A 12,179-nucleotide genomic window follows, 5' to 3' on the forward strand; every position below is an offset into this window, starting at 1 on the left:
CGTTGGGCTCCGGGCTCAGCAGACTTGGGGGTGGGAGGCTGTGGGCGGGCCTGTGGGCTTGCCGCTGATATCTCCTGGGACTCTGCCGGCTGCCGGTTGTGGCCCCCCAGGGCAACCTTCTGCGCCTCTCGAGAGGGGGCTGGGGCTTCTCTGGTTACAGTCTCCCTGATGCCCCTGTGATCTGGGGCAGCTCCTGGATCTCTGGGGCTTGGAGCTCCTTCCATCTTCTACGCATATTTGGGGGGCAGATCTGTGGCCCCTCACACTCTATATTGGACGCTCCTATAGAGAAACCTTACATGTACAAGCTCGTGTACACACACAGGTGCTCACATGGTGCTCTCATAAGTATTGACTTGGGCATTTTCAACACATGTCTTAAGGCTGTGGCTGGCACTAAATGCACTGTGATTTATTAGCGTTTGATTGTTCAGTAAAACCATGTTTATCTTATATTTCTTCATTGGGTTGAGGTAGTGATAGCTTGCTCTTATTGTATTGTTGTGTGTCCCTTTTTTTGGTTTGGCTTTTCTCTTTCTGCAGGTCTAGAAGCAGACTCCTGTTCATCATTGATTGTTTACTTTTGTGGAACCCCCCCCCCCCCCATCCCCCCTGTAATTGGCCCACCAAACAAATAGAGCGCTGTGATTGGCCCACCAAACAAATTGAGCGCTGTGATTGGCCCACCAAACAAACTGAGCACTGTGATTGGCCCACCAAACAGAGCACTGTGATTGGCAAGCCACCAGACTGGTTAGGGCTGCAAAGGTTCCAGTGGAGCGTGACATGCTGAGAAAAATAATTTAGCTTCTGCTACTGTCTGTCTAGATTTCTAGGCTAAGCTGTTACCATTCACTTACATTATTTATGCTAAGCTGAAGCTAACAGAATACTTTAGGATGACTGGGCTGGTTACAAAATGTTTTTTTCCACTTATCCAACTCTGGGGAATATGGAAACAGACAAAATTTCACTTAGGGGTGGAATATCCTTTTTAAAAATTCCTCTTCGTTGTCATTATTTGTTTTGTTGTATTTCTGCCATTTTGCCTTTTTTTTTCCGCCTCCCTCATCTACTGTCTACTGCCCCTCACAGGGACTCTTTCAAACGCCTCAGTTTCCGCAGAGCTCCTGATGAAAACTCCTGAGGTGGCACAGCTCGTTGGAGAGTGCTGCAGAAAGTTGTCACAGAACTGAAAGGGTGGAGGGAAAAAAAAGAGATGAAGATGTGTTAAAAAGCTCCACTGAAATGATCTGAGCAGGAAAAGTTTCCGCATGGATGAACCAGGGTTGTTGTTTTTTTATTCTACATTTGAATCCAGCACTGTGCTTTATCGGTTCCCATGTGCCCACTTTTACGACGTCATGGAATTTTTTTTCCCCCCAATAAAATGGTCAAATACAGAAATTAGAGCAAAATGCTGTAAAATGTCAAAGTTCTGATAATGCTGCAAACATCCCGTCTGGGCTGATAAATTTACTCAGAGCTGTGTGTGTGTGTGTGTGTGTGTGTGTGTGTGTGTGTGTGTGTGTGTGTGTGTGTGTGTGTGTGTGTGTGTGTGTGTGTGTGTGTGTGTGTGTGTGTGTGTGTGTGTGTGTGTGTGTGTGTGTGTGTGTGTGTGTGTGTGTGTGTGTGTGTGTGTGTGTGTGTGTAAACTTTAGAATGGAAGTTTTGTTGTGGCATATTGAAGTCATTTAATAGTTGATGATCAACTTTTTCTGTTGTAAAACTGTACATTTGTACTCTGGGCATGCATGACATGCCAGTATGAGCAGCGAGCGTTTGTGCACTGGAGAAGCTGGAATTCCGGTTGATTAATCTTTTCCTTTCAGCTTAAGACACCGTCTCCATTTCTGACCATTTAAATTACACATGGACAAATGATAAAACCCATGTTTTGTGTAAACATTAATAACCAAGATGTTTTCATTGGTATAAAAGAGGTATTTTTCAGTTGATTTTATAGAAATTTATTTTTAGATTAATAAATTATGATATAAATGGAAACTATTCATGTAGAAGTCTGTAGTTTCAGTTGTTGCTTGTAAATATATAACTTTTTACAAAACAAAATTTAAAACAGTTTTGCGTGCTCATTAAACCGTATTCCTGTTTTTGAAATAATTAAAAAGTTTGTGTTTTATTAGTGGCATTGATCTATTAGACTACATAAATCAATCTTTTCTTCATTGTTGTCATGCACTCAATCCTGTTCAAGATTATGAATAAAATTTAATATATGAACATCATCACCACAGTGGTTATTGTTATTTTACATGTTTGTATTATTAAACACTAAATGTATTGATGAGGTATTTGTGACCTTCCTCTATGTAAGCAAAAGTAGGTTTTGTGTATAAGTAATTTACTATTAAAAGCTACAGATTGAAACTTATACTTCAGTAAATATACAGGGAGTGCAGAATTATTAGGCAAATTAGTATTTTGTCCACATCATCCTCTTCATGCTTCATGTTGTCTTACTCCAAGCTGTATAGGCTCGAAAGCCTACTAGTAGTGATGGGTCCAGCAACACCGACACACAGGCGCATGTGTCAAGCTCATGGAGCGAAACCTGTGTCGATCAGTGTCGATCCGTGTGTTGCTGTAAGAAAAAGTCACATGACCAACACTGCTGCTGTGTCGCTCATTGCCGAGGCGCCAAACTGTGTTTATAAGGTATCGACTCTGCATCTGTCAACGGGATGAGTCGCCGCGAAAAAATTACCATTTCAAAGATAAAACAAGACATCCCTCTTTACATCAAGAAAATGGAGCCAGAGAGGCAAAGAAAAGTTTCTGCTGTGTGGGATCATTTTGATCTTTTAACAGCAAATAAGGTACGTGTTTGTCTTTCCTTGTTTCTGCGCATCTGTCAGAGTTGAAAACAGCAATGTGACTGACTCTCGGTGTAAATTATTTATTTAATTTAATTAGGTTAAATGTCGGATCTGCACAGCGGAGTTGTCTTATACAAATAAGAGCACTTCCTCAATGCTGAGACATTACAGGGTCAAGCATGAAAACGAAGAGGAAGCAAATACACCAAGAACGAACACAGGTAGACCTATATAGACACTGGGTGTCATGGACGTAATTTTCACTTTAGAAGTGGGGGGGGGGACATTGGGGGGGGGGGGGGGGGGGGATCTTTACAGTATGTTCTAATGGGAAACAGGCTTCAAGACAAACGGTTGTTTTATGCTTGGTGCTAGAGCTCAACCAGTGTCAATTTAATATAACGTAATATTGTTTTTAGATGGTAAAAAGTGCAGGCGTCAAAACTTGACTTTGGAAAAAGTGGGGGGGACATGTCCCCCCCCCCCCCCCAAACCCCCCCAATTACGTCCATGCTGGGCGTGCTTTGTCACAGTTGTTTTACTAATATATGTTTTATTATTTTGAAATCTAGGAAGATTGCTCTGGACCAAGCAGTCCTGAATTTTATTATAAAGGACTGCCAACCCCTGAGTATTGTGGAGAGTGAGGGGTTCAGGGGGTTGATTCAGGCCCTTGATCCATCTTACGTTTTGCCAACCAGAAAGGTTTGAATACACAATGTCTCAGATAGCTGCTGTTACTCATGTAATATATACAGTGCTTAACAAATGTATTAGACCATCGTCTGATTTAAGGTTTATGACACAGCAAACAAAAATAAACACTTGTGATTCAAATATCATGCATGCTTGAATAATTTCCGTCCGGTGTGTCAGCTCACATTTGGGTATAAAACTGGATTCAGTTTTAAATTCCTACCTTTTATTCAACAGGGCAAAACACAGAGAACTTCATAGCTGGATGTTTTTCTTGCTTTAATGACAGGTGGTCTAATTAATGTGTTAAGTACTAGACTAATTTGATTCATTTTCAGACGGTTAAGGAAATGATGGCCAAAAAGCATGCGGAGGAACTCAAACGAGTAAAAAGGGAAGTACAGCAAGCTGTGGCAGTGCGTATAACAGCTGACATGTGGACCTCCTTGAACATGGAGGCTTACTTAGCTCTTACCTGTCACTACATCAATGATAATATGCAGTTGTGTACATCTGTGTTGGGAGTCAAACACTTTCCACAAAGTCACACTGCTGACAATCTGGCCCAAGTCAAAAGGGGCATGATGGACGACTGGGCCATAACAAATAAGGTAAGGTGTCTTGTGACCGACGCAGCACCAAACATGATAGCAGCAACACGAACTCTTCAAATTCGACATTCAATCTGCATTGCACACAAACTAAATTTAATAGTCAAAAAATCCTGTGATCAGATGCCTGAACTTTCATCCATAAGACACAAATCTAGGCAAATTGTATCATTCTTCAGATCCAGCACCACAGCAAAAGAGAAGCTTGCTCAAGTGCAGCAACAGATGGAACGGCCCACCTTGAAACTTGTCAATGAGGTGCCAACACGTTGGAACAGCACATACAGTTGTGGTCAGAAGTTTACATACACTTGTAAAAAATATAATATAATGGCTCTACTGAGTGTCCCGTTATTTCTAAAACTCAGATTTTTCTCTGATAGAGTGATTGGAACAGATACTTCTTTGTCACAAAAAAACATTCATGAAGTTTGGTCCTTTAATGTCTTTATTATGGGTTAACAGAGAAAAGTGATCACGTTTGCTGGGTCACAAACATACATACAGCAGTGCTAATATTTGGTTACATGTCCCTTAGCCATTTTCACTTCAATTAGGCGCTTTTGGTAGCAAGGGCGTCAGTTTGTTTTCAGAATTGCTGGGGACAATAACCATACACTTGAGTGGGGTTTAAAAATTGCTGGGGACAATAAAGTAGGCTAGCACAGGGGTCAGCAATCCGCGGCTCTGGAGCCGCATGCGGCTCTTCCATCCATCTGATGCGGCTCTCTGTGCTTGTAAAATAATGAATGGCTATTTAAATAAAATGCTTTATATTTTACTGCATTAATTTTACATCTGTATGCCAATTCTAAATGTAAAGATTGTCTGCGTAAACCTGAACAGATCCAACCCGGCCTTACTGTGAGACCGGGTTGACGGGTCACGCTTGTGCGTAATCATATTGGCACTTTATGAGCTGAAGACAATGTGAGATTCTGGGCTTCTCCTCAGACAGGTTCCTGGATGTGTCGCCACATTGGAGACAGGAACAAGCGCTATTCAGCCAAAGTTTCATAATCAGGGAACATTTTCTAAGTGACAAGTCTCTCTGAGAGACAGGGTTTGGAAAACACTCGCTTCAGTGGGAGGAATCTTCCCGCATGCGCTCTGGTTCTCTGGGTGGCTCTGGGGTTAATCAAGTTTAATTGTTTCTCTTTGCAACAATCTTCACAGGAAGGCAAAACAGTTAAACGGCAGGTTACATATATTTCCATTTGACTGTTTATTTTGACAGATGAACTCAAGGATGTTGCTTGGTTTGAAAGAATTACCCCGACGCACACTGATGCGCATGGATGAGCTGACATTTTAATCGTTAACGCACATCGCGGAGGTAAAATATTCCCATCAGAACATCAGAGCTTTATACTGGACACTGTGTTCAGCGCGGCTCGGAGCGCCCACGGTGGGCAGTGAGCTGAAGATCTGGGGTTCGCAGCGCAGTGCAGAACCACGGCGCATGCGATAAGATTTCCTCCCACTGAAACATTCTGGAAACCCGGTCTCTCTGAGGGACGTGTCACTTGGCAAAATGTTCTTTTTATGAAATTATGAAACTTTGGCTGAACAGCGCTTGTTCCCGTCTCTAATATGGAGACGCATGATGCGTAGAGACATTTGATTACGCACAAAGTTTATGTGAAGCAGAAGCGGTCGGGCCACGGCAGGTGAAACGTTCCTAGCCTACATGAAGTGAAACTGTTTAATTGTAACATTAATGTGTTACTGGACACGCTGGTCTGGTTGGTTAGACCAGTGTTTGAAGTGGAAAACACACACACACACACCAATTAAAATAATGCTGATAGCGTGGACTAGCAGGTGATAGTTTATGTATTTAAATGATGATCAGGCTGCTGTAAAATGTAATCTCCATGTAAGCTCGGGAACCATTTGGTGGTTTAACCCCCCAATCCAACCCCTTAATGCTGAGTGTCAAGCAGGGAGGCATTGGGTCCCATTTTTTCAAAGTCTTTGGTATGACCCGACCAGGAGTCGAACCCTGATCTCCCAGTCTCAGGGCGGATACTCTACCACTAGGCCACTGAGCTGGTAAGTTAATGACAAGTGCAAGAGAAAATGAATTAATGGAGAGATTTTGTGTGATCAGCACTCCACCCGCCACAGTCCCTATTTCCTGCTCTTCCACCGACATCCACATCTTCCTGCTGTGATGAACACCTGTCCCATGGACGATGACTTTGAGGTTGCAAACCCAGAAGAGGACATCGACACAAGAGTTGAGGAGATGACTGTTCTGAATGAAACGGTCTGTACATTTGAAGCGGGCTGACTGACAGGGAAAGGAGATTTGTTGAGGGAAAAAAGGAGAAATGTGGTTAATACAGTTCTCATTTTTTATTGTGTATTCAACATTTTTTCTGCTTTAGTAGCTAACTTTTCATTATTTCTATATTTCCAGAATGAGCATTGCCATGGCGACCTGGTGAATAATAAATATTTATATTTCTCTCTCTGCTTTTCATGTAATTTTTTGGTAGGTTTTCACAATATTGAGAGGACACAGGACACCCAGAGGAAGAGCTTTGGAACACGGAAAAGGAAGCTAGTAAGGCAGTGTGTTGTTCAAGCAGGCGATGACGTGCTTTTGTCAGGAGATCCGAAAAGGAGACGCACAGGAGATGCATTCTCCAGCCATCACCAAGGACCGTACACTGTGGCCAGCATCACACCAAAGGGGGTGGCCACTATTGTGAAGGGAGCAATTTGCCAGAAGGTAAACGTGTCCAGGCTGAGGAACTACCACAGATCAAAAAGTAAGCATATGAGAAGTAATAAAAAGTCACAGTTCAATATTGATTTAATGTTAAAAATGGATTTAAGTTGGTATGTCATGCCACATATTTGTATATTATCAGATCCACCAACTGATGGGAAGTTTCTCCTGGACCACTTATATGGGACTCCTGAATGGCAGATTGATCATCAGTATGCCAGCCCAGGAGCAAAGTGGCAGAAAGACTTGGACCCTCTTCAGTCCAGTCTGGTACGGCACATTTCTATGCAGTCACGTTAAACCTCAATAAGTCAAAGTCGATGATAGTTTTAGAATTGCTGAAGTATGAGAAACAATGCCAGCCTTATTTTGTAGTTGCCCTTTTAATCTTTCTTTATTATTTTCTATATTGTATTGAAGCAAAAATCACATGAAATGCTCTTTATTTAGGTGGAATGTGTCTTGGACCAAAACCGACCTCCAGGAGATCTCCTATGGGCCATTCCCATCTGTACCGGGTCGGCCCGGGCCGGGTAGCCCCAGTCGGCCCCAGCCTGGCCCGGTTGATTCCACACATCCTTGCCTTAAGCCCATGTGGGCTGATTCTACCCACCAATCAGAGGCTTGCTCTAATGGAAGGTGTGAATGGGCTGATTCTACCCACCAATCAGAGGCTTGCTCTAATGGAAGGTGTGAATTTGCTGTCAGCAGTGGGCGTGTTGGCCCTGGTCGGCCTGAAGCAGTACCCCTCGGGAAGAGGGCCGAGAATGAGCCTTGGTTGGCCCGGGAAAATTCCAGGCCACCCAGATATGTAAACAACCTATGCTACCCGGCCCGGGCCGACCCGGTACAGGTGGGAATGGGGCTCTAGTGAAGGAAGACAAAATCTGCCTAACTCGGGAAGACTTTTGGAGCCTGGGTTTGGAACAGTCCATGGAATCTACTGTAAGTACATCTTGTTACTTAGTCTAATGCACTGCAGAGAAAAGATAATGAAATGCAAGATTTTAAGAATAGTAAATGAAACTGATTCTATAGCTTTTTGCTATTTCTTTCAGATTGGGAACGCTTGTCTGAAGGTTGTGGAGGAAGCTGCACAAAGACATGTAATCTGTCGTACTGGTACACCTTTTCTTTGGTTATAGCCATGAATGGTTGTTGCGTATTGATTTTGCTGTTTTGTGTGTTTCCTTTAGGGAAAAGATGTTCACATTGCTGACCTCTATGTCGTGGCCACCTGGAGGGATCCACAAGTCAACCTGCTGCGTTGCTTGCCGGTATGTTTTTGTTAGTTTTACTCCTGCATGTGCATGTTTACTAATTTGTACCAATACATGTAGGAAAACTTTAGGTCCAAGGACATCCTGCTTTTTCCTGCTTGGAGTCGGCAGGCAGGTGAAGCTGACCATTATCTGCTCTGTGTGAGCGCCCTTGATCTTTCTTGCTCTGTGTTTTTTCATCTGATAGAAAATAACAGAGGTTGACATGTCGTGTTTTCATGGATGATGCTAACATGTCTATTTCAGGCTATATTGGTAGCTGAGAGACAGATACTGTTTCTGGACTCACTTGGCCCTGATGGTTTTGGAGATGATCTCTACCGAACCACATTTAGGTTGACACTAAAATGAAAATTTGTTCTGGCCTTGTTCAATGGCCTCTTGTGTTCTTTGGAAAGATCGTCTAAAAGCAGCCTCGTTCTAAGTCTTAAAGGTTTGGGAGGCTGCCTCGTTCTAAGGCTACTTCATGATAGGGATGCACCAATACTGATATCCAGGCCAATACTGTTCTAATTAACTCGTATCTGTATAGTTTAGTTAATTGATACTGTGAACCGATACTTTAAATGTGGAAACTGCAAAACTTTCACAGAAAATGTTTATTTTTCACTTGAACTTTGAATTTTGTGGTCATTTTAACTAATATGTTTTTTTTTTAATCTAATTCACCATTATTTGTAACAAGCACTGAAGAAAATAAAACTGCCTTCCGATTCATTCCATTCCGTTGTGTGGTAGAATTATTAGCATTGGTACTTGGGATCAACAAGTACTCGGATCCAATTATCTGTATCGTATCGGTTTGAAAAAGTATTGTTGCATCCCCACGACATGAATTTATTTTTGTTTTATGGCAAACATTTGATTGGTGTGTTATGTGTGTTCTCTACAATGCCAGGAGAGTAGCAGCCTTCATTGACTCTGGATTCTGGATGGATAAAACAGGAAGAGACCTTGAGGTATGTTTTCAGTGCAAACGTTTGAAAGCTCATCAGGTGCATCATAATGCAGTTAACAACTAGCAGGTGCATGTCGGCTCTCCTCATTTATTGAAACATGTTTCTTTTTACAGTTCTTTCCCCAGCAGTTCATGGGAAATTGCTGCGGCACCTTTATGCTGATGGTGAGAATTTACTTGCCATTACTTGAATATAACATTTTAACATGTTAAAGATTGATTTTACTTTACAGTATGCTCTCTGCATCTGCACCTCATCTCCACCATCTTTCACAGAGGTAAGCTTTTTCAGACAGTACCACCAAAGTGTCTGTGCCAGTGTCCAGTCTTCATAAACATTACATTATATTTGTCTTCAGGAGGAAATGCCAGCAATTCGCCTGTGGTGGTGTATTCAGCTGATGGAGAGATTTGGCATTGAGGGGTATGGCAGGCACGTTAGACAAACTGGCACCATCATATTTGCAGCTTTGGTTCAGGCAAGACATCAGGTCAAACAGATGTTTGTGAAAGTGGCTTACTGTAAACCATGTGACTGAACCAACATACTGAAGAAAGCAGCAGTACACAACTAGAGTTCATTCAGACTGGCGTTGTTTTCTAAAGGCATGGACAAAGATTTGCCTTCTGGACAGAAGAAGCATCCCTTCTCCTCCAGGGGACTCTCCAGCCTGTCTTCAGGGTACCAAAGGCAACCTCCTCCAAGCCTTCACCAAGTCTAATCAGACCGGTGAGAGAGGACAACAATCAGATAACTATTTGTAGGACAGAACCACACAATGTTGAGACTATTCATCACAATGCAGGTTTACATACATGGTGGTAATCTTCATTTCAGTCTAACGTGATAATCATGTTTTCTGTAAAAGGCTGAGGCCGACAGATGTCTTATACTGGAGGTAATCTATTGATTTTCCTGTTTCTTTAATTTGTTGATATAACTGAATTAGTAGTTATGGTCACAGGCAGCTCCTTCAGAGACATTATTCAGTAGTAGAATGAAGTAATAGTTATGAAACGCTATGTAATGTGTTTCCAGTCCTCATATTTCTGAAACTTTATGGACACATTTTGTATTTTCACTATTGTCTCCTGACATAAATGTTACAGTTACCAGAACGTGTCCTCATGGACATATTGGAAGAGGTTGTTCTTCACGAAGGGGATACAGCGATCTTCAAACTGGCTCTGGTGTGCTCCATGTTCAGAGACCTTGTGTCTACTGAATATTTCAGAAGACGAGCACACTTCAAGTGGCTTCACAGTGAGGACTTCAGTAAATAATGAAATTATTTATACAGTTATTGTTGCTGTTGTCACGTTTTTCACTGACAGCATGTACATGTAATCTTGTTTTTATACGTCTGCTTTCCACAGGTGTTTGCACATGGAGCAGGTTCTCAGAAAAGTACAGAGAACAGTACTTAAACATGTACTCTATTGAGATCTGCCTTCAATGTGGAGACCAATACAAACACTGCCCCGGAGGTTTGCAACACTCAATAATCTTATATTGTTGTCATTACATACACTAAAAATCTCAATGATGCATGACATAATGAAAACCATACCACTCGGAGCCTATTCTTCTCTGGTTGATTTTTATTTATTTATTTATTTTTTATTACAGGATAGGTTGGCAGAGGAAAAAGAGGAGAACTAAGGACACTTTACCCGGAGGAGATGCTCCCAGGCTACTGCAGCCACTTTTGCAGCCAAATGAACAATTAATGTGTCTGCTCTGTCGCCGCCCCCGTCTCCACACACAACCACACGCACGCACACACACACACACACGCACACACACACACATCTGTCTTTCTATCATAGTGAGGACCCTTCATTGACTTCCATTCATTTTTGTGATTTCACCATGCCTAACCCATACCCCAACCCTACAACGCTGATCTTTTCCTAACCCTAACCTTAACTAAAACTTAATTCACACTCTGCCTCTAACTGGTACAGTAAGCTTCTGGTATGCTTCTAAAAAAAGGTGAGGACCAAAAAATGTCCTCACTTTGTAGGGAAAATGGTCAAAATGGTCCTCAGTATGTAGTATGTACAAGAACACACTCACACACCACCCTGGTTGTAGTGACCAGGTTCCCCATCAGTGGTTCTCCCACATCTTGGTTTGTGTTTTGATGCCTGTTTTTTTTTTTTTGTGAGAGTTTTTGATCATTCTTCTTGGAGTACTATAGCAAAAACTGTAATGCTCTGTTTGAGAAAGTGAATCTGTTGGGCTTGTACCTGGTACTCAGAGTACCACACTGCCAGAGAGGACACGCTGAAAATAAAAAGCTTTTTATTTCCATCAATATGTGTCTCCTTATTCAAATAATCTGGGTTGTAACCATCCTCTCAATCCTTTTTCTGTTGTTCATGCTCTTGTAATCTGTTGTTTGTGTTCCGCATTATTACAGTAAACCTGTGGAAATTATAAAGTGGTCCTGTGTTATTTTATATAGATATAAACATGAGTGTAGTTAAATCTGTATTTAACATGTTTAACCTATGAATACCTTGAGAAACTATTTTCAAACATTAATTTTGCAACATTGTGAAAATGATCACTATGGTATTACAAAGAATTAAGTTATTTCAAGACAAAGTGGCAAACTCAGAAATCTAACACAAAAGTAGAAAGTAAACAAATTTTAGGTGATGAGCCAAACTGGCTTTTGTGCAAGAATATGTTACATTTCATATTGGAAAACATTCATAAGACATGTAGTGCAAATTAAGAATATCTGCTGTATCACAATGACACCTTTTTCAGCTTTTAAATGAAAATGTAACCTATTGTGTGGAGAAAAAACAAACATGTAATAGGTTACCTGAAGACTAATCAGCCAGTGTTTACTGACAATTTACAGTGGACATTATCAACAGAACATCAAGATAATTCCAATCAATCGTCTCCACACATACAAGCATAAACACACTACATCAAATTTAACACGCATATAAAAACACGATTTGTAACAACGCAAATTGAGTTTACAATCGGGCTAATTCGCTCGGTCAGCAAGTGGCAGTACCCTCGTATAC

General features: G+C 41.6%; 2 protein-coding genes across 14 annotated transcripts in view; both read left to right on the top strand.

The window, feature by feature from the left end:
- dock8 (dedicator of cytokinesis 8) overlaps positions 1-2,249 on the top strand; it is a 147,038-nt gene extending 144,789 nt beyond the window's left edge. For all 6 annotated transcript variants that reach the window (XM_070546140.1, XM_015972847.3, XM_015972848.3 and 3 more), the window contains one exon: positions 1,096-2,249. In XM_070546140.1, the coding sequence (XP_070402241.1) occupies positions 1,096-1,147 (52 nt within the window). In that variant the 3' untranslated portion in view covers positions 1,148-2,249. The remainder of the gene's footprint in view (positions 1-1,095) is intronic.
- An 885-nt stretch (positions 2,250-3,134) lies between these two features.
- On the top strand, positions 3,135-11,446 carry LOC107391666 (uncharacterized). 8 transcript variants are annotated; one of them, XM_054731540.2, is made up of 15 exons: positions 3,135-6,927; positions 7,030-7,157; positions 7,338-7,832; positions 7,946-7,993; positions 8,084-8,164; positions 8,228-8,308; positions 9,066-9,126; positions 9,240-9,290; positions 9,359-9,403; positions 9,485-9,558; positions 9,732-9,855; positions 9,995-10,024; positions 10,236-10,401; positions 10,503-10,613; positions 10,756-11,446. In XM_054731540.2, coding segments are annotated over exons 4-15 (831 nt in total). In that variant the 5' UTR covers positions 3,135-6,927; positions 7,030-7,157; positions 7,338-7,832; positions 7,946-7,991; the 3' UTR covers positions 10,761-11,446. The 8 variants fall into 8 exon arrangements, 7 of the variants coding, with proteins under 7 accessions (XP_054587515.1, XP_054587518.1, XP_054587517.1 ...); XM_054731543.2 differs by having other exon boundaries at positions 10,236-10,389; XM_054731542.2 differs by having other exon boundaries at positions 9,485-9,549.
- Positions 11,447-12,179: the final 733 nt, after the last annotated feature.

This window comes from Nothobranchius furzeri, chromosome 17 (assembly GCF_043380555.1).
Source record: "Nothobranchius furzeri strain GRZ-AD chromosome 17, NfurGRZ-RIMD1, whole genome shotgun sequence".
In the NCBI taxonomy this organism is placed as follows: Eukaryota; Metazoa; Chordata; class Actinopteri; order Cyprinodontiformes; family Nothobranchiidae; genus Nothobranchius; species Nothobranchius furzeri.

Excerpts from the sequence above, each read along its gene's own strand:
- LOC107391666 (XM_054731540.2), top strand. Across the intron at positions 9,404-9,484 it reads CTCCACCATCTTTCACAGAG|GAGGAAATGCCAGCAATTCG; the intron begins GTAAGCTTTTTC and ends ATTTGTCTTCAG. Across the intron at positions 9,559-9,731 it reads GGCATTGAGGGGTATGGCAG|GCATGGACAAAGATTTGCCT; the intron begins GCACGTTAGACA and ends TGTTTTCTAAAG.